This window comes from Rhinolophus ferrumequinum, chromosome 4, assembly GCF_004115265.2.
Source record: "Rhinolophus ferrumequinum isolate MPI-CBG mRhiFer1 chromosome 4, mRhiFer1_v1.p, whole genome shotgun sequence".
NCBI classification, from domain to species: Eukaryota; Metazoa; Chordata; class Mammalia; order Chiroptera; family Rhinolophidae; genus Rhinolophus; species Rhinolophus ferrumequinum.
In genome coordinates this window covers 100762762-100790268 of record NC_046287.1, presented here as the reverse complement: position 1 = coordinate 100790268, position 27507 = coordinate 100762762, and the positions used below count along the sequence as shown (strand labels likewise).

The 27507-nt window shown below is 40.6% G+C and overlaps 1 protein-coding gene across 1 annotated transcript in view; it reads right to left on the bottom strand.

The window, feature by feature from the left end:
• Nucleotides 1-27507, bottom strand: part of MTUS2 (microtubule associated scaffold protein 2) — a 508660-nt gene that overhangs the window by 280234 nt on the left and 200919 nt on the right. The window contains exon 5 of the mRNA XM_033104383.1: nt 3379-3576. Coding sequence (XP_032960274.1) covers nt 3379-3576 — 198 coding nt within the window. The remainder of the gene's footprint in view (nt 1-3378; nt 3577-27507) is intronic.

Here is a 27507-nt window from a genome sequence, read left to right as displayed (position 1 = left end):
TGACAACTAGATATACTTTAGTCTACAGTACGTTAACCAACACTAAATTCTAGAGTAATTGTTTTTCCCTAAGTTTCTATTGCCTAAGGCATATATTGGAGATTTCTGCTCCTTCTCTGAAAACTATAAAAAAATGATGAGCTACATACTGGGTCAGACCTGCTATGATTTTAAGTTTAAATGTGTTTCAAGTTAGAGAATTACTTTTTTCCTGTTCAATTCAATCTTAAAGCTGTGGGTCACTAAGTAGTGTGAGTTCAAGTTCTATTTGAGCTTCTACATGGGCCAACCTCCTAATCTTCACGCGGTGGGCGAACCTGCGAAGGAAGGGAGGTGCTAAGAACTGTCTCCTGCAGAGCAGTGATCACACAGGGTCTGTATTAATCCAGAGAAACGGGGCTGCTAGTCGGGAAGGGCAGGGGGCAGCCTGAGCCCACCTAAAGCACGTCCCGACAAGGAGAGCCGTCTTCTGCACAAAATGGAATGCTCCGGCCACTGACGGTGTTCAAACCCTTAAAGCTCCCTGCTGACCACACTGGAAGGGCTGAGGACAGGTGGGTTTGGCCTGAGGGGCTTCTCTAGGCAACTCGGACTCTAAAATTTGCTTTATTGGAAGAAAAGCCTTCCAATCATGGGTGTGTCTTTCCCCTCTACGGCAGCTTTAAGAACTAACTAGAGGAAGGAGAACACTGGCCCAGGACCCCCCAAGTGAGCCATGCTGATCTCAGTTTGCTCAGCTATACAATGGGGGAGTGGACTGGATGCTCAGATGCTGTCAGGTTCAAAGGCCCTACAGACATAATCCACTTTCCCAGGTCTGCTCTGTTTGTCAAACCTTGTGACATAGGAAGCCACTGCCCACTGGGGTGGCACTGACGGCACAGAGCCCGAGCCCTGTGTGGAGGGCTGATGAGCAGAGAACAGCTGAGACCACATCCAGGGGACTCACGGCGCCCCCTCTCCACACTCATCCTCACTTGTCCCTCAGAACCCAGGAAATTAGGTAGACCAAAATAAGTAGACAGACCAAAAAAAAAAAAGAGTTGCAGCTAAGCCAAGGTGGCCCAGGAAACATTGAGGACTTAGAATCACTTAGAAGTGTCCCAAAGTTATCATGCCACAGTCACTGTGGGACCTGTTCAGACTGTTTATAGGCATGCGAGTATCTAAATATATGACCTGCATTTTTGCAAAGAGTTCCTCAGTATAGTCTCATTTTAGATTTTGAGACATCTACTGTGCCACGATGTAATGGTTTTCCTAAAATGAATCCGGTGGGAAAGTCATGTCTGGAGAAAGACCAACATTGCAAAGAACAAAACAGGAAGCAACTCTGATATCGTGTGAGCCGTTTCTATGAGCTAACACAGCAAGGTTCTGCTCCTAAGGGACCATCGAAGGACTGGCTGCTCTTTCAGGAGCCTCACATTTTCCTTCATCCTTCTCATCAAAGCATCGCCGCTCCAGTAAGGGACATGCACACATTGTTCTTGACGTTACCACTCATAACAAGTATAAGCATAATGGTGAATGGTACTAAGACAGCAATTCAAATGGGTGTGACGTTCTGGGGTTCACTGATGAAGTACAAACTTGTGACATGACAAATAAAAATCAATTCTAACATACTGTTTTTAAAAACAGAAAATTCTGAATAGAGCAGATATTGCTTTCAATACGAAGTCTTTAAACTAAGAGATATTTTCTCTGGCACTTAAGCCCTGGGGGCTCAGGGGTTCCCTATCTAATATCCTTTGAAGCAGGGGTGATTAGAAATGCCCTAAGCACACCTGGAATTATTCTGTCCACAACTGTCAGCCTTCCTTTAGCAAAAGCTGCTGCCGAGGGCACGAGATTTTAGCCAGCTTGAGGTTAATTTTTTTTAAGGGCTCAAAACCGTAACTTTTTCCTTGGAAAGATATATACCATATGAGATATTTTTTCCTTTGTGCTCCTTCTAAAAGAGAAATATGCTACTGGGAATTTTACTACTAAAAAGGGTGACAAGTAATTGCTCCTATATTTAAAGATTTCCAGACTGGTAATACGCACATGCAAATCTAAAAATACGAGTTACACATTTGCAAATAGTTCTTTATTATAGTCACATTTCAGATTTTGAGACACCTACTGTGCCGTCATGTCAGCCCTAAGTACACGGGTATTCCTAAAATGGATCTGGTCGGAGGTAGACCTGACCACAGCACCTTCAGGAAACCAAGCCAGCAAAGAACCTCTTAGAAACTGCTTACAAACACATCAAGATAAAGGAAAATGTAATGCATTACTTCTAGGAATAACTAGGAAAACCAAAATTTAAAACTGTAAATATACAAACGTTCCACACACCATCTCTGTAAACCCAAGAAAGGATTAGAAAGAACAAGCTTGGAGAAAGGAAACTGAAAATAACAATATAACCAATCTCATTCTCAACCATTCTCTCCCTCTGCCCCTTCTCTCTCTCTCTCTCTCTCTCTCTCTCTCTCTCTCTCTCTCTCTCTCTCTCTCTCTCTCTCTCTCTCCCTCCCACACACACACACCCCCCAACTTTCCAAATTGATTCAACTTCTATAATCCCTTCAGAACAGCGCTCCACATGGCAACCTGTCAGACCTTCCTGGCCCTCAGGCAGATTCTTGCCAACCAGCATCTGAGAAGTCATGGCTTCAGATTCAGTAACAATGACTCTGAAGTTGACAAGGCTGAGATGCGGTTGGTTGTCAAAGTTCAGCCGAATGGGGCAGCCTCTGGGTTATCTTTAGGGACACTGGTTGCTATGAGGCTATTCATTCATACTTTAAAATACAGCTTCCGACATCCATCTCAGGAACCAGGCCTGCACGGCCCCCATCTCAGTTAACGCGGGCCCTTCCAGGGCACAGACTTGAAGAACCTCAGCTGTGCTTTCCCACGAAGAACAGCATCAACTTTTCGAAACCCGGTCACGTGATGCGCCAGTATGAAGGCACTACAGGTAATCACAGGTGACTATAATGATTTTTCCACTAATATTTCATATCTAATATGTTTCGTCATAGCACAACGTGGTAACCCCTGTTTTTGGATCTTTGACTTCTTACTTATTATCCTTGAAACAAAGGGCTCCTGAGATCAGTCCCTGGATAAATCATTTTTCAGATTCATGAGTAGTTTAAAAGTCTTTTTTCCAGCACATTAATTCCCCATAACTGAGACAATGGTAGTGCCCAATGGGCTACTTTTCTTCAGTAGAGTATTCTTAAAACCCCAATAATGGCGGCTTAAGGTAGTGGACCCAAATTGTTAGCTTACCACAAAAAGAAAAGGAAGCCTGTCCCGCCGCCCCCGCCCCCCACGTGCGCAGAGGCGCCTGCCCGCAGGAGAACGCCCACTTACGGGGGGCCAGGCGGCTGGCCTCGGGCGGCGCGCTGTCCACGGCCTGGGTGCTGGAGACCGAAGAAGACACGCTGGAGCTCCGCACGAAGCCGAACGCCGCCAGCTTGGCTGCCGGGAGACGCGCGTATCCAGGAGGGCGAAGGCCCGATTTCGGCAGACTGGATTTTGCAGCATTCGAACTGGAGACTTTCTTTAAATCTGCAAAAATAAACCCAAACAAACCAACAAAAAATCTCAGTTGACAGCAAGATAGAGAATACACCGAGGGTGAGTATGAATCCGCGCTGTCATGAACAGACCACAAGGAATCTTGCAGGGCCCGATTCAGCACGTTCACAAACACTTCTCTATGAGAAAGCCCCTCGATGGGGGCTGGGGCTTTAGAGAACTCCAAGAGGAGGACAGGCAGCAGATAGATGAGAGGAAAACAGACAAGTGACCCTCTCTAGACTTGTAAAGAACGGTACTAAGTGGGTAGGAAGCTGAAAGGCATGAGAACACTTATGGTTGCAAGTTACCCTAGAATTGTGAAATTGAGATACACCTTAAAATCTGACATACAAGGGGCAAGAAACCTTTGTGGCAGCTATTCATTAGCAATCATAAGCAGTATGCAGTAAGTGATGGAAACAGGTACAAAGAATCCTTTACTAACCTTTTGTGGGTTGCAGGAATGAGACAGAAAGAGCACAGACTGTTGGTGCTGGCCAGCTAGAAATCTAGGCCCTACCAATCACTAGCTGTGTGACCTCGGGTACTTGACTGACACTTAGAACCTCGGTATTCTCCTCCAGAAGGAACTGCAGATGGTAAAACTGACCTTGCAGGGTTAGTATAAGTAACACTGCTTGTGACACAGAAACCGATAGGTACTCAAATTAATGTTAGGTTTCTTTTCCTCTTCTTTTTCTTTCTATGACCTGTTTTTATATTAGTGCAAACTTTAAAATTAGTTCCCAGATATGTACAAATCCAGCTCTTGAAATAATACAACATCACGGTACAGATCCATCATCTTGCTCCACTGTTTCTGAGCTGGGCTCCACTCTTCGCCACTGCCATAATCACCACAACACTACAAGAAGCCTCTCAGTGCCAGATAGAACCAGAATGTCATCAACACACATACATGCTCTTTGATATGAAATTTCAAAGGAAAAAGGGCCAAGCTTTCTAGTATTCTATAGAATTGCCCTTGTCAACCCACCTAACAACTTTCACCTGACACCAAGTGCTTATATATAAATCCCTCAGCAGTGTTTTTAGTGAAAGAGTAATCAGGTTGCAGATTAAACGTACTTTTTGAAAACCGTCCATTTGTAAAAATTCAATGTCTAAAAATCAATGAAGAATCTCCATATTAGAAAGTGCCTATGGGGTGGAAATATCGAGAGAACCAATAGGTGTCAGGCTGCATCAATGGCGCCTCTTCCTCTGCCAGCAGCGCCCCCTAACGGTGAGGTCACAGATGGCTGCATGTGCACATGGAAGTGGAACCTTCACACCCGTGGCTTCCTGACTCCTGGGTCAGGACTAGGAGGGAAAGAATCAGGTGCGTGCAGAGGGAAGAGGGAACAGGGAACGGGGGCTGCAGGTATTGCAACTCAGGTCTGTCCTAATGCTTAGAAAAATGTTCCAATATGACAAAGAAGAAATGATCAGTGTTTAATAAGTAGCAATGGCCCTTTTGCATTAGCAATTAAATGTCATTTCCAATGCTTTTAAATTGTTCTCATGTCATTCCGTATAATGTTACATGATATCCCCAGAACAATGAAAGTGTCCCCATGATATATCAGATATCATTTTCACAATAAGTGTACACCCAATCAATTTGGGATGCTGCCAGTAAAACAGTAAAAGAGTTGCTAAAAATCAAATGTAATTTCAACAATAAGTATATACTAAACCTATTACATTTTGATACTATTTTCAGTTATACAGAACCTCCTTCCTAACCAAGTTAGTCAATAACTGACTTTAGATTACACAAAATCAAATGAGTAGAATATGAAAAAGTTTAAAAAAACAAACAAGCCCATATTTTGGAATGAAGGCAGACTCAGAATTCCTAACAGAGGCACCTTGGCATGTGGTAAACATTCATTTGTTATTTATTTAAGAACGAAAATTAAGTTTATTAAATCACTACATAAGTCAATTAAGCCATTGAACATGTTTATGGAAAAATCCTATTCAATCCTTATCTATATTCAAGTATTGTTCATTCCATTAGTAGAAAGGTAGCAGTGCCACACAGGGAGAGAACAGGAGGATTTGACAACACAGGACTCCAAGTACACAAGAAGTAGGTCTCTAAATTACTTTCTAGCTTTCACATTCCCTTCGTCCAGCTCTTCCTTTTCTTCTTAATTTTATTTTTTTTTATTAGTTTCAGGTGTACAAAACAACATAATGATTAGACATCTGCAAAGTGATAACTCCCTTCCCTCAGTCTACTACCCCTCTGACATCGTACATAGATGTTACAATACCATTGACTATATTCTCTATGTTGTACTTTACATCCGTGACTATATACTATATATTTAATTATAGTTGACATTCAATATTATTCTACATCAAGTGCATACACGGTGGTCAGGCATCTACACAATCTATGAATCGATCCCCTGATAAGTCCAGTATCCATCCGGCACCCTACATAATCTTTACAACATTATTAATTATATTTACCATACTGCATTTTATATCCTGTTGACTAATTTGTACTTTCTAATCCCTTTACCTCCCCCATCCTCAGCTCTAATCCCATCTAGCAATCATCAGTTTTTTCTCTATATCTCTGAGTCTATTTCTGTTTTGTTTGCTCATTTATTCTCTTCTTTGGATTCCACATATAAGTGAGATCATACGGTATTTGTCTTTCTCTGTCTGACTTATTTCACTTAGTGTAATGTTCTCTAGGTCCATCCATGTTGTTGCAAATGGTAAGATTACGTTCTGTTTTTCCCAGCTCTTCCTTTTAATGAAGGCAAATATTGTGTGTGTGTGTGTGTGTGTGTGTGTGTGTGTGTGTAGGGGTTGGGGCTACTTGGGGAAGCGTGTCTTGTCCCAACTCTTTGTGTATATAATTTTCCTAAATTTAATGTTACCTCCACTATACGTCAAATTTCTATACAATGGTCTTTTCTGCTAGCAGATAAATCTCACAAATAGTATGCATTCCTTCAGGGTTTGGAGAAGAAGGTCTTAATATTTTTATACCACCAGTGCCTAATTGAATATGCCTTAATTTAACCTTAGTTTCTCATAAAAGGGGCTTAATTATAAAAATATGTAGGCCTTCCTATTTTTTAAACAAGTCCAGCATATCAGAAGAATGTATTTTTCCAAGCACTTTGTGTCCTTGGACTATTCAAGAATATAGACTTTCACAGAAATAACATATCAGGTGTATAGTAAGCCCTCAATAAACAAATGATACAGTTTATATCATAATAAAACCAAGGAGCACGTAAAGAGAGATAACTTCCACATGAGTGGCATGAAGAGCTCCATGGACATTTTCTCTAGAGAAACAACCATAATTGGTGAAAATTGTTTTTAAAAAAATTGCAATCATGTAAAGTCTCTGGAAAGTGTTCTATGGGCATATTGCAAATGAAGAAACATTTGTGTAAAAAAAATCTATCAAATCTCACTAAGAACGATGAGAGCAGATGATACCTGAGCCATGAGCCACTCCCTTCCTCTTCTGCACCCTCCATCTCAGCATGATGAAAGCTCTACTCTAGGTGGGTGTGGCCAAGATGACAGCTTCCTCTCTCAGTTAGTCAAGAGCTATGATATCTCATGGGGAGAGGCAGGGTACCAACATTTCCCATACCCATCCAAGAGAAACAGTCACTATCCGTACCCCTTAGCAGAATTATGACTAAGATTTTGCCCAAGGGTAGAGACCGGCCATAAGAACAAAAATGGCTGAAGCACTGTTATCTTTATGGCAAAGAAATTGGCTTTATTTGGAATAGAGTGATGAAGAAATTCAAGTCTAAAGACACTCTTGAAAAACAATGTAGACTTGTACGGTAAGCACTGAGGAGGAAGTTGGTAGGTTCAATAGAGCAACCAGATAAACTGTAGGTAAGCTACTTTCTCGAAAGAGCCAGGAAAATAGCTAAGAAAAGCCTTCCAGGTCTCAGAACTAATCTCAAAGAGTGGCTTCAAACACTACCCCTGAAAAGGAGCCTGAATTTAATTGGATCAGAGAGTGGAGCAATTTATGCCACAGGGCATTGTAACAAACAATAACGCTATCAGGCAGTAATCAGTGGAGCCTGATAGCTGGATGTGTTATCAAAGCGGGGAAGACAGCCTAACAGAGAGATCAGGGAAAGAGACAAAGAAAGCTCTGCCACAATATTATCAGAGTGATTATCACATTCGCAAGGCTGTGCCCTCTGTGGAGTGACATCAGCGGCTTCACACTGTGGGGGAAATAGACTTCACTAAAATAGATCAACCATGTCACTAAACAAATAAATAAGCAAACAACAAGCCCCAGACAGGAAGTTAGGTAATCAGTATGCAGAGACGTGACAATATATTATCTAAAATGTCCTGTGTACAACAAAACATTTTAAGATATGCCAAAAAACAGAAAAGTATGACTCATACATAGTGGGGGAAAAGCCGGAAACAGAAACTGCCTGCAAGAGGGCTCAAAGGTATGTCTTAGCAAACAAATACTTCAAAATAGCTGTCATGAATATATTCAAAGAACTAAAGGAACTGATGACTAAAGCAATGTGATGACAATGTCTCATTAAATGGAAAATAACAATAAAGAAATAGAAAGTATTTAAAAAGAAAAAAACTCAATAGAAATTCTGGTGTTGAAAAGTAAAATAACTAAAATGAAAAATTAACTGGTGGGGTCCTACAACATTTAAACTGGCAGAAGAAAGAATCTGTGAACTTAAAGATAGATCAATAAATAGTATGCAATCCAATGAATAACAACACAAAAAGAATAAAGAAAACTTAACAATTAATAGAGCCTCAGAGAAATAAGAAATGCACCATTAAGTGCAATGACATACAAACAATGAGCATATCAAATGGAGAGAAGAGAATGAAAGGAGCACAAAAATATTTGAAAAAATAATAGCTGAAAATTTCCAAAATTTATTAAAAACATTAATCTACATGTCCAAGATGCTCAATGAAATCAAAATAAGATATATGCAAAGAGACCCACATCCGAACAGATCATGGTAAAAATCTTGATAGCCAAAGACAGAGAAAATCTTGAAAGCAGAAAGAAAAAAATGACTATGAACAAGTGAATACCAATAGATGAACCGCTAACTTCTTATCAGAGGCCAAAGGGCTAAAAGTAAAACTGTTAACCCAGAATCTTATATGGAGCGAAACCAGCTTTTAAAAATCTAGCCAAAATAAAGACATCCCCCAAATAAAACAAAAAGAGAGAGAGAGAAATTTATTGCTCACAGACTCAACTTATTACAAATATTAAAGAAAGTCCTTCAGACTGAAAGCAAGTAATCTCAGATGATAATTTGAATACACACACACACACACACAAAAAAAAAAAAAAAAAAAAACAAAAACCAAAGAACAGTGGTAAACGTAATTATGTAATTATAAAAGACAGTGTAAATATATATTTCTTCTCTTCTCATAACTGATTAAAAATGCAAATGTATAAAACAACAGGTATATAATTGTATTGTTGGGCCTATAAAATATAGAAATATAATATATTTAGCACAAAGGAGGTGAGTGGGAGCAAAGCTGTATGGGAGTAAGGAAATTACACCATATGATAACTTGATCACATAGGAAGAAATGAACAAAACCAAAAATGGTAAATAAGAAGGTTAATATAACAAACCATAAAAATATATACTTGCTCTCCTTTATTCTCTGCTTCTTTAAAAGACATAATTATATGAAGTAATAACTAAAATTATGTATTACTGCATTTGTATCTGACATATATTATTCTTATATATGAATATAAGAAAGAAGAAAGAGGGAATAAAGCTACATAGGAGTAACATTTCTATAGCGCACTGAAAGTGGTATAAATATTAAGTAGTTTGTGATAAGTTAAGATGCATTGGTGAGTCCTAGAGCAATCAAAAAGAAAAAAACTGAAAAATATGTAGCTTAAAAAATCACTAAAGTAGTTTCTGGTACAGACTGTGGAGTAGGCAAATGCTGTGCTTGCCTCCTCTCATGACCACATCAAAATCACTAAGCTACAGAACAACTCATCATTGAAAATCACCTAAAATCTAGCTGAACAGGAGCCCTACAACTAAGGCATACAGAATAATCTACCTCCACACTGGTACAAGGGGCGGAGATACAAAACAGGCTGGTCCTATGCCCACCTGTGGAGGTTAAAAATTGGGATACCTCAGCTGCACAGGTCCATCTTAAGGAGTGAGGGGCCCCAGCCCCACTCCAGTCTCACCAGCCCAGGGCTCCAATGCCAAGAAAAGTCACCACAACTTCTGGCTGAAAACCAGTGGAGATTGTGGCTGAGTGAGCCAGAGAGTGGCTGCAGTCCTAGGCGCCCCCCTTAAAGGTACCATGCACGGACTTACTTGCTGATGGATACAACTGCTCTGAGCTCTAGTGCTGGGGCAGCAGCTTGAAAGGTGCCAGGGATCTAGGGAGAGAACTGAGTTGTCTGTCTTCAGGAGGAGGCCTGGATGGGGCAGCTTTCTCCCAGAGAGAAGTGTTGGCAGAGGCCATTGTTTCTTTGTTGAACCCTCCCCTCACCCAGCGTGCACACAGGTGGCCACCGTATCTGAGTCTTCACCAACATGGCTATATTGTTCACCCGCCCTGGTGATTCCCTGAGACACCACCCTACCCAACTTGTGGGCCCACCCAAACTGCTTCCACTGGCTTTTCCAGACAAATGGCTAGTCTTGGCCCATGCTGTGGACTTTCCTAAAATCTCTCAAAGGTACACAAATCCCAAACAAGCAGCATCTGGCCTCAGCATGCCCCATTCCTCTGGCTAAGCAGCCCCAAGGAGATACTAGAGACAGCCAGCCTCAGTTCACAGCTGAGCCTCTTGAGGCACCTCCCAGCCAGGCACCGGTGGTTACTATCTGTGGATTGCTTTGTGGCTCATGCCAGGTAGCCCCAGGCAGGGCATAGGCTGCAGCTAAACTTGGCCTGTGGTGGGGCCTTTCCCAGGAGGCCTGGAGCAGCATGCCTGGTGGCCAGCTTTGGTTTGAACAAGGCAGAGCACCACCTAGCGCCTCCATAGATGACACACTGAAAGGGCACACTGGGCAGGAATCAGAGCCCTGCTAATGTAAATCCTGCTCCATAGGGTCAGACTTTGCACAATAGCTCCTCCACTGTCACAGCCAGTCCTCACAACCAGTCAGCACAAGAGTCAGTCCCTCCCATTGATGTGCAAACAGCAACCAAGGTTCAACTACAACAGGAGTTCAACAAGGTTCAACTAAAACCCACACAAGGGACACACCTGGAGCACCCCTGACTCTGGTGACCAGGGAGATTGTGCCACTGGGCCCCACAGGACACCTACTATATAAGGCCACTCTAATAAAACCAGGCGGCAAAGCAGCCCTACCTAATACTTAGAAACAAACATGGGGAGGCAGCTAAAATGGGAAGACAAAGAAACATGTCCCAAATAAAAGAACAGAACAAAGATCCAGAAAAAGAATTAAGCAAAACGGAGACAACATGGGGACAAACAATCTACCAGAAGCAGAGTTAAAAATACTGGTTATAAGGATGCTCAGTGATCTCAGGGAGAAATTCAACAAAGAGATAGGAAACCTAAAAATGGAGATAGAAAACTTAAAAAAGAACCAGTCAGAAATGAAGAATACATTGGAAGAAATCAACAGATTAAATGAAGCAGAAGATCAAATCAGCAACTTAGGAATTAAGGTAGCAGAATACACCCAATAAGAACAGCAAAAAGAAAAAAGAATCCCCCCAAAATGAGGCTAGTTTAAGGGGCCTGTGGGACATCAAATGTACCAACATTCGCATTATGGGGTACCAGAAGAAGAAGAGAGCAAGAAATTGAAAACCTATTTGAAGAAATAATGATGGAAACCTCTCCTAACCTGGTGAAGGAAATAGACATACAAGCCTAGGAAGTGCAGAGAGGCCCAAACAAGATGAATCCAAAGAAGCCCACACCAAGACACATCAGAATTAAAATGCCAAAGTTTAAAGACAAAAAGAGAATCCTAAAAGCATCAAGAGAAAAGCAGTTACTTCCTTACAAGGGAGCTCCCATAAGACTGTCAGATGATTTCACAACAGAAACTATGCAGGCCGGAAAGGACTGGCAGGAAACAGTCAAAGTGATGAAGAGTGAGTATCTACAACCAAGATTACTCTACCCAGCAAAGTTGTCATTTAGAATAGAACGACAGATAAAGAGCTTCCCAGAGGAGAAAAAACTAAAGGAGTTCATCACCACTAAGCCAGTATTACAAGGAATGCTAGAGGGACTTCTTTAAGATGGAGAAGGAGGAGCAGAAGGAGGAGGACGAGGGGGAGGAGGATCAAAAAAATGAATAATAAAATGGCAATAACTACATATCTATCAACAATCACTTTAAGTGTAATAGGTTTAAATGCTCCAGTCAAATGATAGGGTCACTGAATAGATAAGGAAACAAGACCCTTACATATTCTGCCTACAAGAGGCTCACTATAGATTGAAAGACACACACAGACTCTAAGTAAAGGGATGGGGAAAGATGCTTTATGAAAATGGAAACAAGCAAACAAAAAGCTGAGTAGCAATACTTACACAAGACAAAATGAAGTTTAAAACAAAGGCGGGAGATGAGGGTAAGGGGGATCAAGTATGTGGTGATGGAGGGAGAGCTGACTCCGGGTGGTGAGCCCACAATGGGATTTATAGATGAGGTGGTGCAGAATTGTACACCTGAAATCCGTGTAATTTTACTAACAATTGTCACCCCAATAAATTTTAAAAAATAAAATAAAATAAAACAAAGGCTATAACAAGAGACAAAGAAAGACCCAGTAATCCCACTTCTGGGTATTTATCCAAACAAACCAAATGCTACTTTGAGGGGTGATGTGAATCCATATGTTCATTGCAGCATTATTTACAATGGCCAAGACATGGAAGCAGCCTGGGTGTCCACCAGTGGATGAACAGAGAAAGAAGAGGCGATACATATATACAATGGAATATTACTCAGCAATAAAAAAAATGAAATATTTCTATCTGCAACAACATGGATGGACCTACAGGGTATTATGCTGACTGGAGTAAGTCAGACAGAGAAGGGCAAATGCCATCCGATTTCACTTATATGTGGAATCTAAACAACAAACTAAACAAACAAACAAAACAGAAACAAACTCATAGATACAGAGAACATTTTGACTGTTGCCAGCTGGGAGTGGGGTTGAGGATGGGTGGGTGAAAACAGAGAAGGGACTAAAAAGTACAAATTGGTAGTTACAAAATAGTCATGGGGATGTAAAGTATAGCATAAGGAACACAGTCAATATTATTGCAAGGGCTATGTATAGTGTCAGATGGGTACTAGATCTATTGGGGTAATCACTTCATAAGTTATATAAATGTCTAATCATTGTGTTGTACACCTGGAACTAATATAATATTGCATGTTAACTGTAATTGAAAACTAATAAAATTATTTCTAAATATCACTAAAGGAATTAAAATTCTACACTAGAAAATATTCACTCAGTGCAAAATGAGGAGTAGAGAAACAGAAGAGACATGAGGCCAAAAAGAAAAAAGTAAAATGGTGCATGTAAATCCAACTCTATCAATAATAACATTAAATGTAAATGTATTAAGCAATCCAATCACATGGCAGAGATTATCAGAATGAAACACAAGATCAAAATATATATTGTCTGCAGAACATTTTAGATTCAAATATACAATTCATTTAAAAGTAAAAGGGTGGGGTAAGGCATCATGAAAAGAACAACCATCAGAGAGCTGGAGTGGCTATACTTACACCAGACAACATACATTTTAAAACAAGAAAGAGGTAAAGAGGGTGTTTTTATCATGATAAAAAAAGTCAATCCATCAGGCCAATATAGCAATTATAAATGTATATATATATACACCTAACAATAGAGCCCCAAAATACATAAAGCAAAAACTTATAGCATTGACATGAGGAATAAACAATTCAAAATAATAGTTGGAGACTTCAATAATCCCACTTTAAATAATGGAACAACTAGAAGAAAATCAACAAGGAAATAGAAGATTTGAATACTATAAACCACCTAGACCTAACAGACATCTGTAACACACTCCATCCAACAGCAGCAGAATATATATGCTCCTAGGGTGCACATAGTACATTCTCCAGGATAAGCTATTAGGTTATAAAATAAGCATTAGTAAATTTAAAAGGATTGAAATGATACAAGTACGTTCTGCCATTATAAAGGAATGAAATTAAAAACCAGTAACAGGAAGAAATTCAGTGAGTTCACAAATAAATGTAAATTAAGAAACACTACTAAACAACCAATGGGTCAAAGAAGAAATCACAGAGCAATTAAAAAATACTTTAAGATGAATAAAATAAGTACACGCCATACAAAACTATGGGAAGCAACTAAAGCTATACTTAGAAGGAAAGTTATATCCGTAAATTCTTACATTAAAAAAGAAGAAAGATGTCAAGTCAATAAAGTAATCTTCCATATAAAGACACAGAAGAAAAGCAAACTAAACTTAAACCAAGCAGAAGAAAGGAAATAATAAAGATCAGAGTAGAAATAAATGAAACAGAATGGAAAAAACATAAAGAAAATCAGTGAAATCAAAAGTTGGTTCTTAGAAGGATCAACGAAGTTGATAAAACTTTAGCTAAAGTAAACCAAGAGAAAATTCAAATTGTTAAGCAAGGAATGAAAGAGGGGTTATCACTACTGATCTTGCAGAAGTAAAAAGAATTATAATGGAATATTATGAACAGCTGTATCTCAACATATTAGATAACCTAGTGAAATGCGCAAATTCTAGAAAGACACAAACTATGAAAATTGACTCAAGAAGAAATAGAAAATCTGAATATACGTATAACAGATATTGAATTAGTAATCCAATAACTTCCCGCAAAGAAAAGCCCAGTCCCAAATGTCACTAGTGAATTTTTTCAAGCATTTAAAGAACGTATACCAATTCTTCACAAGTCATTCCCAAAAAACAAAGAATGTTTCCAAAAATCATCCCATGAGGCCACTGTTAGCTTGATACCAAAACCAGACAAAACTATGAGAAAAGAAAATTGCAGACCAATATCTCTTGTGCAAAATTCTCACCAAACTATACCAAACTGAAACCAGTCACAAATAAAAAAGGGTTATCCACCATGACCAAGTGAGATTTATCCCAGGAATAAAGATTATTTAACAGGGAATCAGTCCATGCACTTCACCATATTAATAGAATAAAGGAAAACCACATGATCATCTCAACAGATGCAGAAAAATCACGTGATAGATTCCAACAGCACTTCATGATAAACACTTAACAAATTAGGAATGATAGAAAATGCCATCAGCCTGATCAGAACATCTCGGAAAAACCCCTAGCTAACATCATACTCAATGGAAAAACACTGACTGCTTCCCCAAAGATTGGGAACAAGACAAGGGTGTCTGCTCTGACCACTTCTAGTCAACATTTTATGGAAGGTTCTAGCCTGGGCAATTGGGCAAGAAAATAAAAGGCACGCATATTGGAAACAAAGCAAAATTTCTCTATTTGTAGATAACATTACTTGTATATAGAAAATCCTATGAAATATAAAAAACTATGAGAACTAATAAGTGAATTCAGCAAGATTACACAATAAAGTTCAACATACAAAAATCAATTGCATCTGGACTCACTTTCAATGAACAATGCATTGAATTGATGTAATAGCATCAAAAAGAGTAAGATACCCGGAAACTGCAGTGAAGGGTCAGACTCCTTTTTTTTTTAAATGTTTGATTGCTAACAGCTAACCGGTCCCAACCCCCATACTATACTACCTACCCACCCCCACTCCCTAACCCCCAACCCCCGACCTCCACCTGCCCTGCAATACTCCACATCTGGGAAAGCTGATAAGAAACTCCAGTACTCCCTCCTTCGGCACCTTCAGGAGATTCAAACTACATGAGCCCCTGCCCACTTCCATGGGAGCCCACGCCCGCCCACCCCTAATGACAATTAAAAAAAGCTGAGCTAGTGTCCTCTCCTTGCTCTCTCTCAAGCCACTTCAGACATGTTGGAGAGACCTCAATTATGTCACAAATAAATGTCCTCATACCCTCTTGCTTTGTGTATGGCGTCGTCAGTCTTGACAATCAAACTGAATGTGCGCTGGGGTCCAGCCTAGTCTGCAGCGTGGCCACAACAGGAGGTGCTGTGATCAGGACACTGCGACAGCGCCCACCATCCTGGGAGTGCTGCTCCCTGCTTTGCTTGTTACCTGCTGCCTCACAGCGAGCACGGCCCCTGCGGCCCCTGCGCTGCTGCTTGCTGGGAGCTCACGCTCCGTGCTGCACTAGTGAGTCCTACAGAGCTTCTGGTAGGGCTTTACCCGACCTGAGGTGGAAGTGTCAGTAGTTAATTGGGTTTTAAGAACAGGAATATGGGATTGGGGTGGGGCCCCTCTTTGAGCAGCTTGGGTCACGTATCCTATAGCTTGGACCCATGTCGATGTCTTAAAATGCTGAGCTCAGAGCAAAGACTACCTGCGCTACGTACAGGTCCACGGGCTGGTCACTCATGAAAAAGCGGTCATTGGGGGAAATGAAAGAAAAAGGATAAAAAAAATTATGGGAAGTGCTGAGGCCTGCGTTGGTAAGAGCAGGTGGCTCAGCAGGATTTAAATCCTCTGTTGCTGCTGGAACAAAAATGCTGGTCCTCAGGGTTAGGGAGAAAAACACCCACGGCATCTGTGCGGCACAGTGAAGGGGATAAAGCAAATCCTACTGAAGCCCAGGAGCCTGAACGCCTATAAGGCAACCACTGCCACGGGGGGACCTCCAACCCGGATGGATACTGACGTGAAGCTCGCTGGAGAAATCTACACATACACACATTCAGAGTAGAGAGGACCCCCAGTAAGAACAGCAAAGAGAAAAAAGAAAGGGGGGATGGGGAGGAGGGAAAGAGAGAGAGAAAGAAACCTGAATACAGCAGAGTAAACAAAAATCTGAAACAGATGTCCACAGTTGGCCCCAATGTTGGGGCTGGAAATCCAGAATTTACTAAAAGAATTTACACAACAAAGACAGACTGTTGTATCTCTACAACACGGCTTCTGAATTAACTTTAACATCTGCTTCAATGTCCCAATTGGCAAACCTTCATGGCCTTAATCAGTACTGGGGCTCCAACTGCAGTTGTACCCGGGGATCTCATTAGGTTTACACAAGTATCCCCTATAACAGTCTATAATCTTGAGGGAGTTACTGAACACCTAGAGGACACACGCTTCACCTTACCACAGGAATCACCGTCTTGCCTAAATGCTCCAGCCACAGCAACAACGGCCTAAAATATCCCACTGTGGACAAGGACACTCAATGATTAATACATTTAAGTAACATTAACTTTGTGACACATACCAATTGGCTTGACAAAACGGGACCCTGTGGACCATACCTCCAGTTACAGTACTTAATATGACTCAATGTAAATTAAAGCAGGGCCTGCAACGATGGAAACCCATTATACAAGACCGCTACGTCTCCACTGAACAACCCAGTTTGACCTGTTCTTAAACTTGAAATGAATAACACCTCACAGTGGATTTTGCAACCTCCATGCTAAGGTCTACTCATTAAGGGCTCCAGGCACAGTATTATTGAAATGACTGACTCCATCAATGAAAAACTGGAAAATAGTTTGCTGCTATAGATCGGGAGAACATGTTCTGTTCAGTTCCTATTTCAACAGCCTTTCAGTCACAGTTCACTTTAGTCCCAAAGGGACACAATACTTTACACAATACTTCACAAGCTTTACATGGTGGCTACCGTGAGGTACCTCACAGCCCTGCCACCACTCACAACCTTTGCAGGCTAGATCTTAACTGGCTCCAACTTTCCCCAGGAGCACAGGGCAACCATTACATCGATGACAACAGCCTCTGGGGACATGCATTTGACACAGGCATTCAGGACATACAAATACAAACACAGAGAAGCCCACACAAAAAGGGATGGGCCATTGCCCTGCACAGAATGCAAGGTCCTGCCAGCTCAGTGAAATTCCTAAAAATTACTTGGTCAAGTGTGGGATACTCCAGCCCTGAAAATGTCAAGACACAGCTCATCATCTTATCAACATCCATAATACAAAAGGAGTGCCCAGGATCTTTCAGGCTCTTTTGAGCTCAGGAGGCCAAATAGTCTCCATTTGCAAATTTCCCTGAAGTCCATTTATGCTGGGACTTTTAAATCAGTCCACCTTCACTGGAGGCCCCTCCAACAAAAGGCTCTAGGATCTGCCCACGTTGCAATCAACACGCACTTCTTTTGGAGCCCACAGAGACTCCCTCACTGGAGAGGCCTGAGCAACATCCGCTCAGGCCTCCTGGACTTTCTAGACCACCCATAATGGCTACCAGTTGCCCATGGGCTTTGGATGCAAGAACTGCCCTCCTTGGCCTGCCCTCTCCAACATCACAGTGGCAATCGTGGGCCACATACTGGTCTCTCCTAAAGAGAGAAGCTCTCATCTGCCCTGAACCTGTGACCTTCCAGCACAGTCGGCGAGGCCTCCTTGCCCAAGGTGGAGCCAAACCTGGGCCCTCTGGCAGATCCCACCCACAGGATGGGGTGGCCTCCCTGTCCTCAGTCCCCTGCCTGATGTCACAGTGCTACCTGGGGAGCCCTGTGGGATCAACTGACGAACAGCAGTGTGAGTCTGCTCACTTTCCAGACAGAACCATCCCAATCGGGGAGCTGCTGCTTTTCATCCCCTAACCAACATGTCCCTGACAAAAGATGGCACCCAAAGGTCAGCACCGTTACGCACACTTCAGAAAGTCATCTAACACTCTGGTCAAAAGATGGTCCCATCTGCACATTTGTGCTCTCTTGGGCCATTGCCATTGGCTAGAATGTCTGGTCCTTTCCCTGTTCAAGGTTGAGGTAAAACAAACAAACAAACAAACAAACAAACAAACCAAAACTCTAGGAATCTTTTGTGTCACAGATGTCCAAAATATAAATCGCGGTCACGCATGTTTCCACACCTACTACAGCCACAATACAAGGCCTCTCAGACAGCCCTTCTCCGCTTTCGGACTTCCAAACTCTGCTGACAGCGAACAAGGCAATCATGCTGCTTCTCAGATACACGCACAATGCTGGGCTCCCGGACGAGGCGTTAGGTGGAACTTTCACCTTCCTTGCAGCCTCAGGCTGTAGACCTCATGGAGCACCGTAATGGCTTACTAAACAAGTTCAAATTCAGTTAAATGAAATATAGTACATTTTAGTCATCAAATATCAGGGCTCTCCCTGTCGCCATAACGGGGGAAGCTCACAAGAAAGCCGGTGCTCCCTCTTTGGCAGGTACAGGAAAGTCAAAGCAGGCAAACCTACCTGAGCCTGCACCAGTAGCCCTGCCCCACACCCTAACTGCAGTAACACTCCAAGTCCACTGCCTGTCCATCGTGCACCTGCTTAGGAGGCCTGCGCTGCTCTCCCAGAGACCAGTATGTAGGTGATAAAGCTTTTCCTACTCTCTGGAGGTGCCTGTGTGGCCTCGTCAATCCCCAGTTGCTTCTTACCTACATAATTGAGGTTTGGCAAACGAGGGTTTCCCGTTTTGTTGTCTAAGGTAGCTATGTGATCACCTCATTGATACAGTTCTAATTATGTGAGAACCAAAGTAGAGGGGTTTGGGGTTTTTTATTGTATTAATTTTACTTATACCAAAGTGCCTGAAACGTAGGGTTTCCAGGCGGGAATTCCCACCCGTTCTCATGAATTTTTTTTGCTTTCCCATTCCCATATCCTGGGAAAAGTTGGTCAGGCAATCGGGAAAATCGGCTCCTTGAACCCAGGTGGTTGGTAGTATCGGCTGTCACTTAGTGGAAACGATTCATCATGGGGAACAGAAAACAGTTTATATCTCGGGATTCAGGAACGGGAAAGCAAAAAAAATTCCTAAGAACGGTGGGAATTCCCGCCCGGAAACCCTACAAGGTATATTACATGCACTGCTTCTAGACCACAAAGCTACTTCAGAAAAACGCTGCTCTGTCATATTTCATTTTGATTTATTATACATCCAAATTACAGAATATTTTCCTAATACTAAATGGGAATCCAAATAAATTCGGGGATGGGTCCATCTGCATCTTCCATGTGGCTACATCAGGGATAAATTTAACCAAAATAAGTGTAAAACTTATTTCTGAAAACTACAAAACATTATCAATAAAAATTAGAGAATACAGAAATAAAGGAAAGACATTCCATGTTCATGAACTAGAATACTTACTATTGTTAAGATGTTAATACTCCCCAAATTGATCTATAGATGGGTGCAGTTGCTATCAAAATCTAGCTGGCTTCGTTGTAGAAACTGAGAAGCTGATCTTAAATTCATATGAAAATTCAAAGGACACAGAACAATCAAAATAATCTTGAAAAGCAAGAACAAAGTTAGAGGGTTCACACGTCCCCATTTCCAAACTTAGTACAAAGCTACAGTAATCAAGACGATGTGGTAGGATTATAGCACAACGCTAGAGGTGTGGCTAAATAGAATAGAATTGAGATTCCAGAAAGAAACCCAACATTTACGGTCAATTGAATTTCAGCAAAGCTGCCAAGACCATTCAATGAGGGAAACAATAGTCTTTTCATCAAATGGTGCTGGGACAACTGGATACACACATGTGTGCAAAAAGGATGTTAGACTACTATCTCAAACCATATTAAAAACAACTCTAAGTGGATTAAAGATCTCAGGGCAGGTGCTAAAACCATAAAACACTTAGAAGAAAACGTAGGTGTAAATAAATCTCCATGACCTCAGATTAGGCAACGATTTCTTATATATAACACTAAAAGCATAACCACAAAAGAAAAAATAAACTGAATTTCATCAAAATTGAAAGCTTTTATGCTTCAAAGAACACTAACAAGAAAGTGGAAAAAAACACACCTAAAAATGGGAGAAAATATTTGCAAATTATATATCTGATGACTTTTTAGTATTCCAAATGTATAAATAACTGTATAACTCAGCAATGGAAAGAAAAATAACTGAATTTTCAAATGGGCAAAGGATTTGAACAGACATTTCGCTAAAGAAATATACAGATTGCAATAAGCATATGACAAGATGCATAACATCTTCAGCCATAGGGAAAATGCAAATCAAAATCACACCCACTAGAGTAGCTATAATCAAAAGGACAGACATTACCAAGTGAGGGTGTGGAGACTGGAACCCTCAGACACTGATGGTGGGGGTGTAGAATGGTGTGGCCACTTTGGAAGACAGTCTACCAGTTCCTCAGAAGATTAAATATAGAGATACGATATGACAGAACAAGTCTACATTTAGGTATGAAATGAAAACACATCCTACTTCTGGTGGCATTATTCATAATAGACAAAATGTGGAAACAATGTAAATACACATCAATTGATGAATAAACACAATGTGGAATGCCAACATCCTGCACTGTTGTTCAGCCAGAAAAAGGAATGAAGTATAGATACATGCTACAATATGGATGAACCTTGAGAACATTAAGGCAAGTGAAAGAAGCCAGACAGAAAAGGCTACACAGTGTATGATTCCATTATACGCAATGTCCAGAATAGGCAAATCTATACAGACATAAGGTAAATCAGTGGTTGCCAGGGGCTGAGGCTTGGTGGGAAATGAAGAGTGCCTGATAACGGGTACAGGATTCCCGTCTTTATAGGGTCATGAAAATGTTTTGAAACTGATTGTGGTAACAATTGCACAATTCTGTGACTATACTAAAAACCACTGAACTGTATCCTTTAAAAGGGTAAATTGTATACTGTATATAAATTATATCTCAATAAAGCTGTTACATTAAAACAAAAGTTTAAAAGAAGAATAGATAATTCTTGTCTTTAGTTAATACATGCTTACATTAAGATTAGAACAATGGCTATTTTCCCGGTCTCTATCAGTGTCCTCACTTTCAAGGGGCCTGTGTCAGATAGAGAATTGGTCTGTCATTGTGAGTTCTCCACAAAAATCCCTTCTAACAAGAAGGTGAAAGAAACGTTTTATACAGCAGATTAAAGACCCTGACAAACATATATAACCACCATGGAGAAATTAATTAAAAGTAACTTCAAAAATTACTATAATAAACAAAAAACTCTCTGATCAAATATTCAAATCCCACACAAAGAAGCTGAAGTGAACTGACTTCTTTTATTTTATCAGGGCTTTATATTCTGCGAGATTTTGCCAAAAAAAAAAAAAAAAAAAAAAAGATAAAAATTCCAGTTTGAACAACAAAAGAGATTTTACTGCTATTGAATGTTTAAAAGATGTGTTGCTCTTTCAAACTAACACTACTTTTCTTTTGAAAAATAAATCCTTTAAAGAATGCAGATCTTCACATGCCAATTAAACTTGAAGAATTGTATTTGTTCTTGTTTTTCTTTTTTGTATTGATTGCCCTTTAAATATAACTCTGTTGCTAGAACAACTAAAATTAGATTCTAGCGCTTTTAAGGTTCAATATTATATTGATAAAAGATCCATCCATCATTGTCTAACATTCTTGACATCCCAAGCTGTACAATAAAGGCTTTAAGAAAGCAAGTGTGTATTAATCCAATTCAGTATGCATCCACACACACCTGCCGTTGGCAAGGTCCTCCAAACGTGCTGTGGGAAACCCAGAAACAGGAAGGAGGGGTCCCCAACATGGGCTTCCAACCTGCTGGAGTGGAGGCACACACAGCTAAAGAGAACGGGGAGAGGCAGGGCCAGAATACAGGGGAGACCTAGTGCTAAGGGAAGAAAAGAACTGAAATGATCCCAAATCAAGTCAACTCATTCAGAGTTTTTATTCAAGCCCATTTTTTTCCCCTAACAATTTTATATTTGAATTTTTTTTCTGGTATATTTATGCATACAAGGCAATACATTGTTTGGACAATTTTTTTTTTTAAATTTTACTGTAGTTCTTCCTAGTTGCTTTTAAACAGTTTCTTCTTTCACAAGAATTTTGTAGAGAGGTAATGTGGTTTGTTCAAATGGCTGAGAGAACAATTTCTCCCTCATCTTGCTCAGGAATGTGAATGAACAGTAGCTGTTTTTACCAAGTTTCCTTCACGTTGGGAAACTGAACAAAATCCTTTAGTATTAAGGCTACAAATCTCTCACAGAAGGAAATAAGGAGACAATCAGACAAAGCAAGGGAAGGGGCACCTTTCAGGATTGTACTAAAGATCTGGGTTTGATACAATTACCACCAAGTGTGTAATCTCAGGCCAGACTCAAACTCTCTAAATCTCACTTTCCTCACATGAAACATGAGGATAAAATCATATACCCGTTAGAGTGACAGAAGAGAAATTGCATCTAAAGTGCATGTCACACAAGGTTGGACAATTAGTGAAGTCATCCTAAAAAAAGTGCTAATACCTCACTGCTGAATATCACTATGGTCACCTCTGAAGTACTCCCCTTGGGAAGCTATGCACTGATGCCAGCACCTAGTCCACCCTTCAAAGCAATTTTGGAACTCTTTTTCTGGAATGGCCATCAGAGTGTCATCAAAATGTCTTCCTTTCAATATTTCCTTTATCTTCGGGTAAAGAAAGAAGTCACTGGGGGCCAGATCAGGTGAGTAGGGAGGGTGTTCCAATACAGTTATTTGTTTACTGGCTAAAAACTCCCTCACAGACAGTGCTGTGTGAGTTGGTGCATTGTCGTGCTGCAAGAGCCATGAATTGTTGGCGAGAAGTTCAGGGTGTCTAACTTTTTCACGCAGTCTTTTCAGCACTTCCAAATAGTAACCTTGGTTAATTGTTTGTCCAGCTGGTACAAATTCACAATGAATAATCCCTCTGATACCAAAAAAAAAGGTTTGCAACATCGTTGCAACAAGTTCGCCAACTTAATTGTCTGACCTCATATGACTGGCACCTAGTAAACACCTGATAAATGGCAGGCACTGCTATTGCTGCTGACAATTAATGCCACTGTTGCTGCAACTGCAACAAGCTTGTCCCCACCAAAGGGGAAAAAAGGCATCGAGGTCAAGGCTCACGCCAGCCAACTTCCAGATGGCTCGCCCACGACCCTCACCAGTGAATCAGAGCTGATCTGTGTGACCAACAAAGTATGGTGGAAATGACAGACTGACTTCCAAGTCTAGGTCAAAAAAGATCTATTACAGTCTCCTCCTTGGGCCCCTAGATTGCTCACTCAGAAAGAAGCCAGACATGCCATCAGGATATTTCAGCAGCCCTGTGCACGGGAGAGAAACTGAGGCCACATGCTGACAACCAGCACCAATGTATCAGCCATGTGAGTAATGACTTTATCTCGGAAGTAGGTCCTCCCTCCTCAGCCAAGCCTTCCCTTCAGAGGACTGTAGGTGTATCCAAATCTTACTGCAACCTCACAAGAGGCTCCAAGCCAGGAGCACCCAGCCAGGCTGTTCCCAAATTCCTGACCCACAGAAATCATTCTTTGATAAACGATGATTGTAGTGTTAAGCCACTAAGCTTTGGGGTGATTTATTATTCAACAACATACAACTAATATAGACATTGGTACCTGGAAGAGGGGTGCCACCATAATAAGAATATAATTCTGTGGGAGTGGCTTTGGAACCAGGCAGAGGGTAGAAGCTGCAAGGACCTTCAAGAGATCCTTAGTGAAAGCATAAAGAGTTTCAAAGAAACTTTTAGCATAAGCCTAGGCCCTTGAAGAACCTGTCAGCGAGGACTTAAAGGAAAGTGAGGAAACTGATGGGAAGTGAATCCTTGTTAATCGTTGCAGAAAGTTTAGCAACTTACCCACTGTAATATGGAATACAGAAGTTGTATCCAATGAATTTAGTGATCCAGCTACTGAGATTTCCAGGTAGAGTACTGAAGGTGCTACCCAACTTCTTACTCTTCTGGTAAGACGCAAGAATAGAGGGATAAGCTAACGATGTTAACATAAAAGAGCTGTTGAACATAAAGGAGCTGGGACTTGTGGAAAATTCCAGCCTCTCCAGGTGGTAAACAACACCAAAATTAAGAAATGACTGCTGAGCAAATCTCACATCTGGGCCACTGTCAGGAAAACATGGTCTAATGATGAAGCCAAAGATGTGCTTGTAAAATACTTAGACAAGAAGACTTCAGAAAGATCTAGGGCAGTGCCTTAAGTAATTGTTAAATCATAAGGCTTCAAAGAAGGTTAAGGTTACTATCCCTTAATAGTGGGAGAAGAAGCCCAAGATAGAGAAAGTCTGATTTTCAAGTGAGTCTTGGGTGTGGCTTTTGTCAAATGGAGTGAATCCAATAATATTCATAAGAGACTCACAAAAATTTTAAGAGAATTATATCATCAGAAATACTGCCAGCTTAGACTGAAACAGTCAAGAGACAATACTAAATGAAAAGAGGTCTTTTAGACATCCAAACTTCTACATGAAAGAGGTTGAGAAAAACCCTAAAATGCAAACCTTTTATTGAACAGGAAGAATAAGAGAGCAGAACCAAGAGCCACAAAAAGTCACTTCCAGATAGTAGTACAACTTAGTCCTAATCAAGGAACCACCCACATGTGTCCTGCTGTACTTTAGAATTGCTATTGGCCAGTGACTCCTATCGCTACTGTGTTTCCCCGGAAGTAAGACCTGGACAGACGATCAGCTCTAATGTGTCCTTTGGAGCAAACATTAATATAAGACCTGGTTGTATTTTACTATGTATAAGACTGGGTCTATATAATATAATATAATATAATATAATATAATATAATATAATATAATATAATATAATATAATATAATAATAATATAATATAAATACTGGGTCTTATATTAATTTTTGCTCCAAAAGACGCATTAGAGATGATTGTCTGGCTAGGTTTTATTTTCGGGGAAACACGGTATGTGCCTCACACTATGCCCCCTTTTTAATCGGCAGAGTCTACTGAAATTATCCTATGCCTATCCCACCACTGCCTATTGGTGGAGGGGAAACTTTATCTCTTTATATCACAGGTTTTTAGTTCAAGAACTGTATTCAAGGAGCTGTACTTAACTATACTTAAGTATTTTCATTCACTCCTGGACCGGATTCAGATGATAACATTCTGGATGTTGAGCTGATGTTGTAAAGGATGTAACTTTTGGATCCATCAACAAAGGTGAGCGTTTTCTGCACGTGGGAAGGGCATAAATCACTGGAAGCCAGAGAGCAGACAGTGGCAGCCAGCCTCCCAGATGCCAGGCCCCTGCAATGGTCTTCACCTCCTAGTATTCACACCCATGTGTAATTCCCTCCCACTGTGAGCCAAGGTGACTGGTGTGACTAGTAGAATCCTGAGGGTGTGAAACTTCTTACATTACATTGTAAAAACCATTGCAGCTTCCTCCTTGGTTTCTTGGATTGCTCACTTTGGGGAAGCCAACTACCGTGTTGTAACACTCCAGCAGCTTTGTGTAGAGAGAGACCCACGTGGAGGGAAATGAGGCCTTCTGCCAACAGCCAGTACCATTTGTTAGCTATGTGAGTGAGCCACCTTGGGAATGGGTCCTCTAGCCTCTAGCTTTCATATGATTGCATGAGATTGCAGCTCAGCTAATATCTGACTCTCTGGATCTGAGCACAAGGCCCAGTTCAATGGAGCAATCTCTCCAACCAGAACCGTGATGTCTCAGATTCACAGAGGGACTGTCCTAGTTTAAGCTCTAAAAGTCCCAGATCTTGGGAAACCCCTCAGTCTTGGGAAACCAGACTAACCAGGATGGCTGATTAGTATATAGCTCCCAGGCTTAACTAGAAACTTCAACACTTACAGAATAGCTGTGAATCTGCATATCGGTGGAAAAGTCCCTCAGTGTGAAGAGTGATGAAAATGAGAGAAGCCTGCCTAAAGTAGCAATGTGGAATGAGCTGCCAGTCAGAGGGTAAGGTAAATTCTCTAACAACTGGTGATGATTTCAACACCTCAGCAAAACCAAATCATTAAAAAGAGAAGCTCCAGCACTGGGACAATGAAATAGCCACATACAAAGAAATGTAGTTGGACCCCTATGTCACACCATATGTAATACCTACTCAAAGTGGATGATAGATCCAAATTTAAGAGATAAAGCTATAAAACTCTTAAGGAAATACAGACATAAATCTTCACGAACTTGAGTTAGGGTAAGTCTCTTAAATATGGTAGCAAAGGCATAAGCAACAAAATAAAAAAAATTGATAAATTGGACATTATCAAAATTAAAAACTCTTTTATTTCAAAGGACTCAATTAAGAAACTGAAAAGACACCCACGGAATGGTAAAAATATATATATATATCTATATACACATATATCGTAAATCATATATGTGATAAGGGACTTGTGTTGAAAATATACAAGAAACTTTTGAAACTCAACAATAAAAAGACAACTCAGTTAAAACATGGGCAAAGGATCTGAATAGACATTTCTGCAAAGAAGACATAAAAATGTCCAAGAAGTACATGAATTTTCCAATAAGTACGTGATCACATGCTCAACATCATTAGTCATTATGGAATTACAAATCAAAAACCACAATGAGCTACCACTTCACATTATGACAACAGAATAAAAAGGCAGATAATAACAGAGTTGGAGAGCTTCTGGAAAAATTAGAATCCTCAACCAAAGATGGTGGGAATATTTTTGGTATGACTACTTTGGAAAGAGTCTGACAGTTCTTTAAACGGTTAAACACAGAATTATCTACCATGTAACCCAGCAATCCCACTCTTAGGGATATACCCAAAAGAAAAAATATCTACACAACTGTTCATGTACACAACTGTTCACGCTAACATTTATAATAGGCAAAAAGTGGCTAAA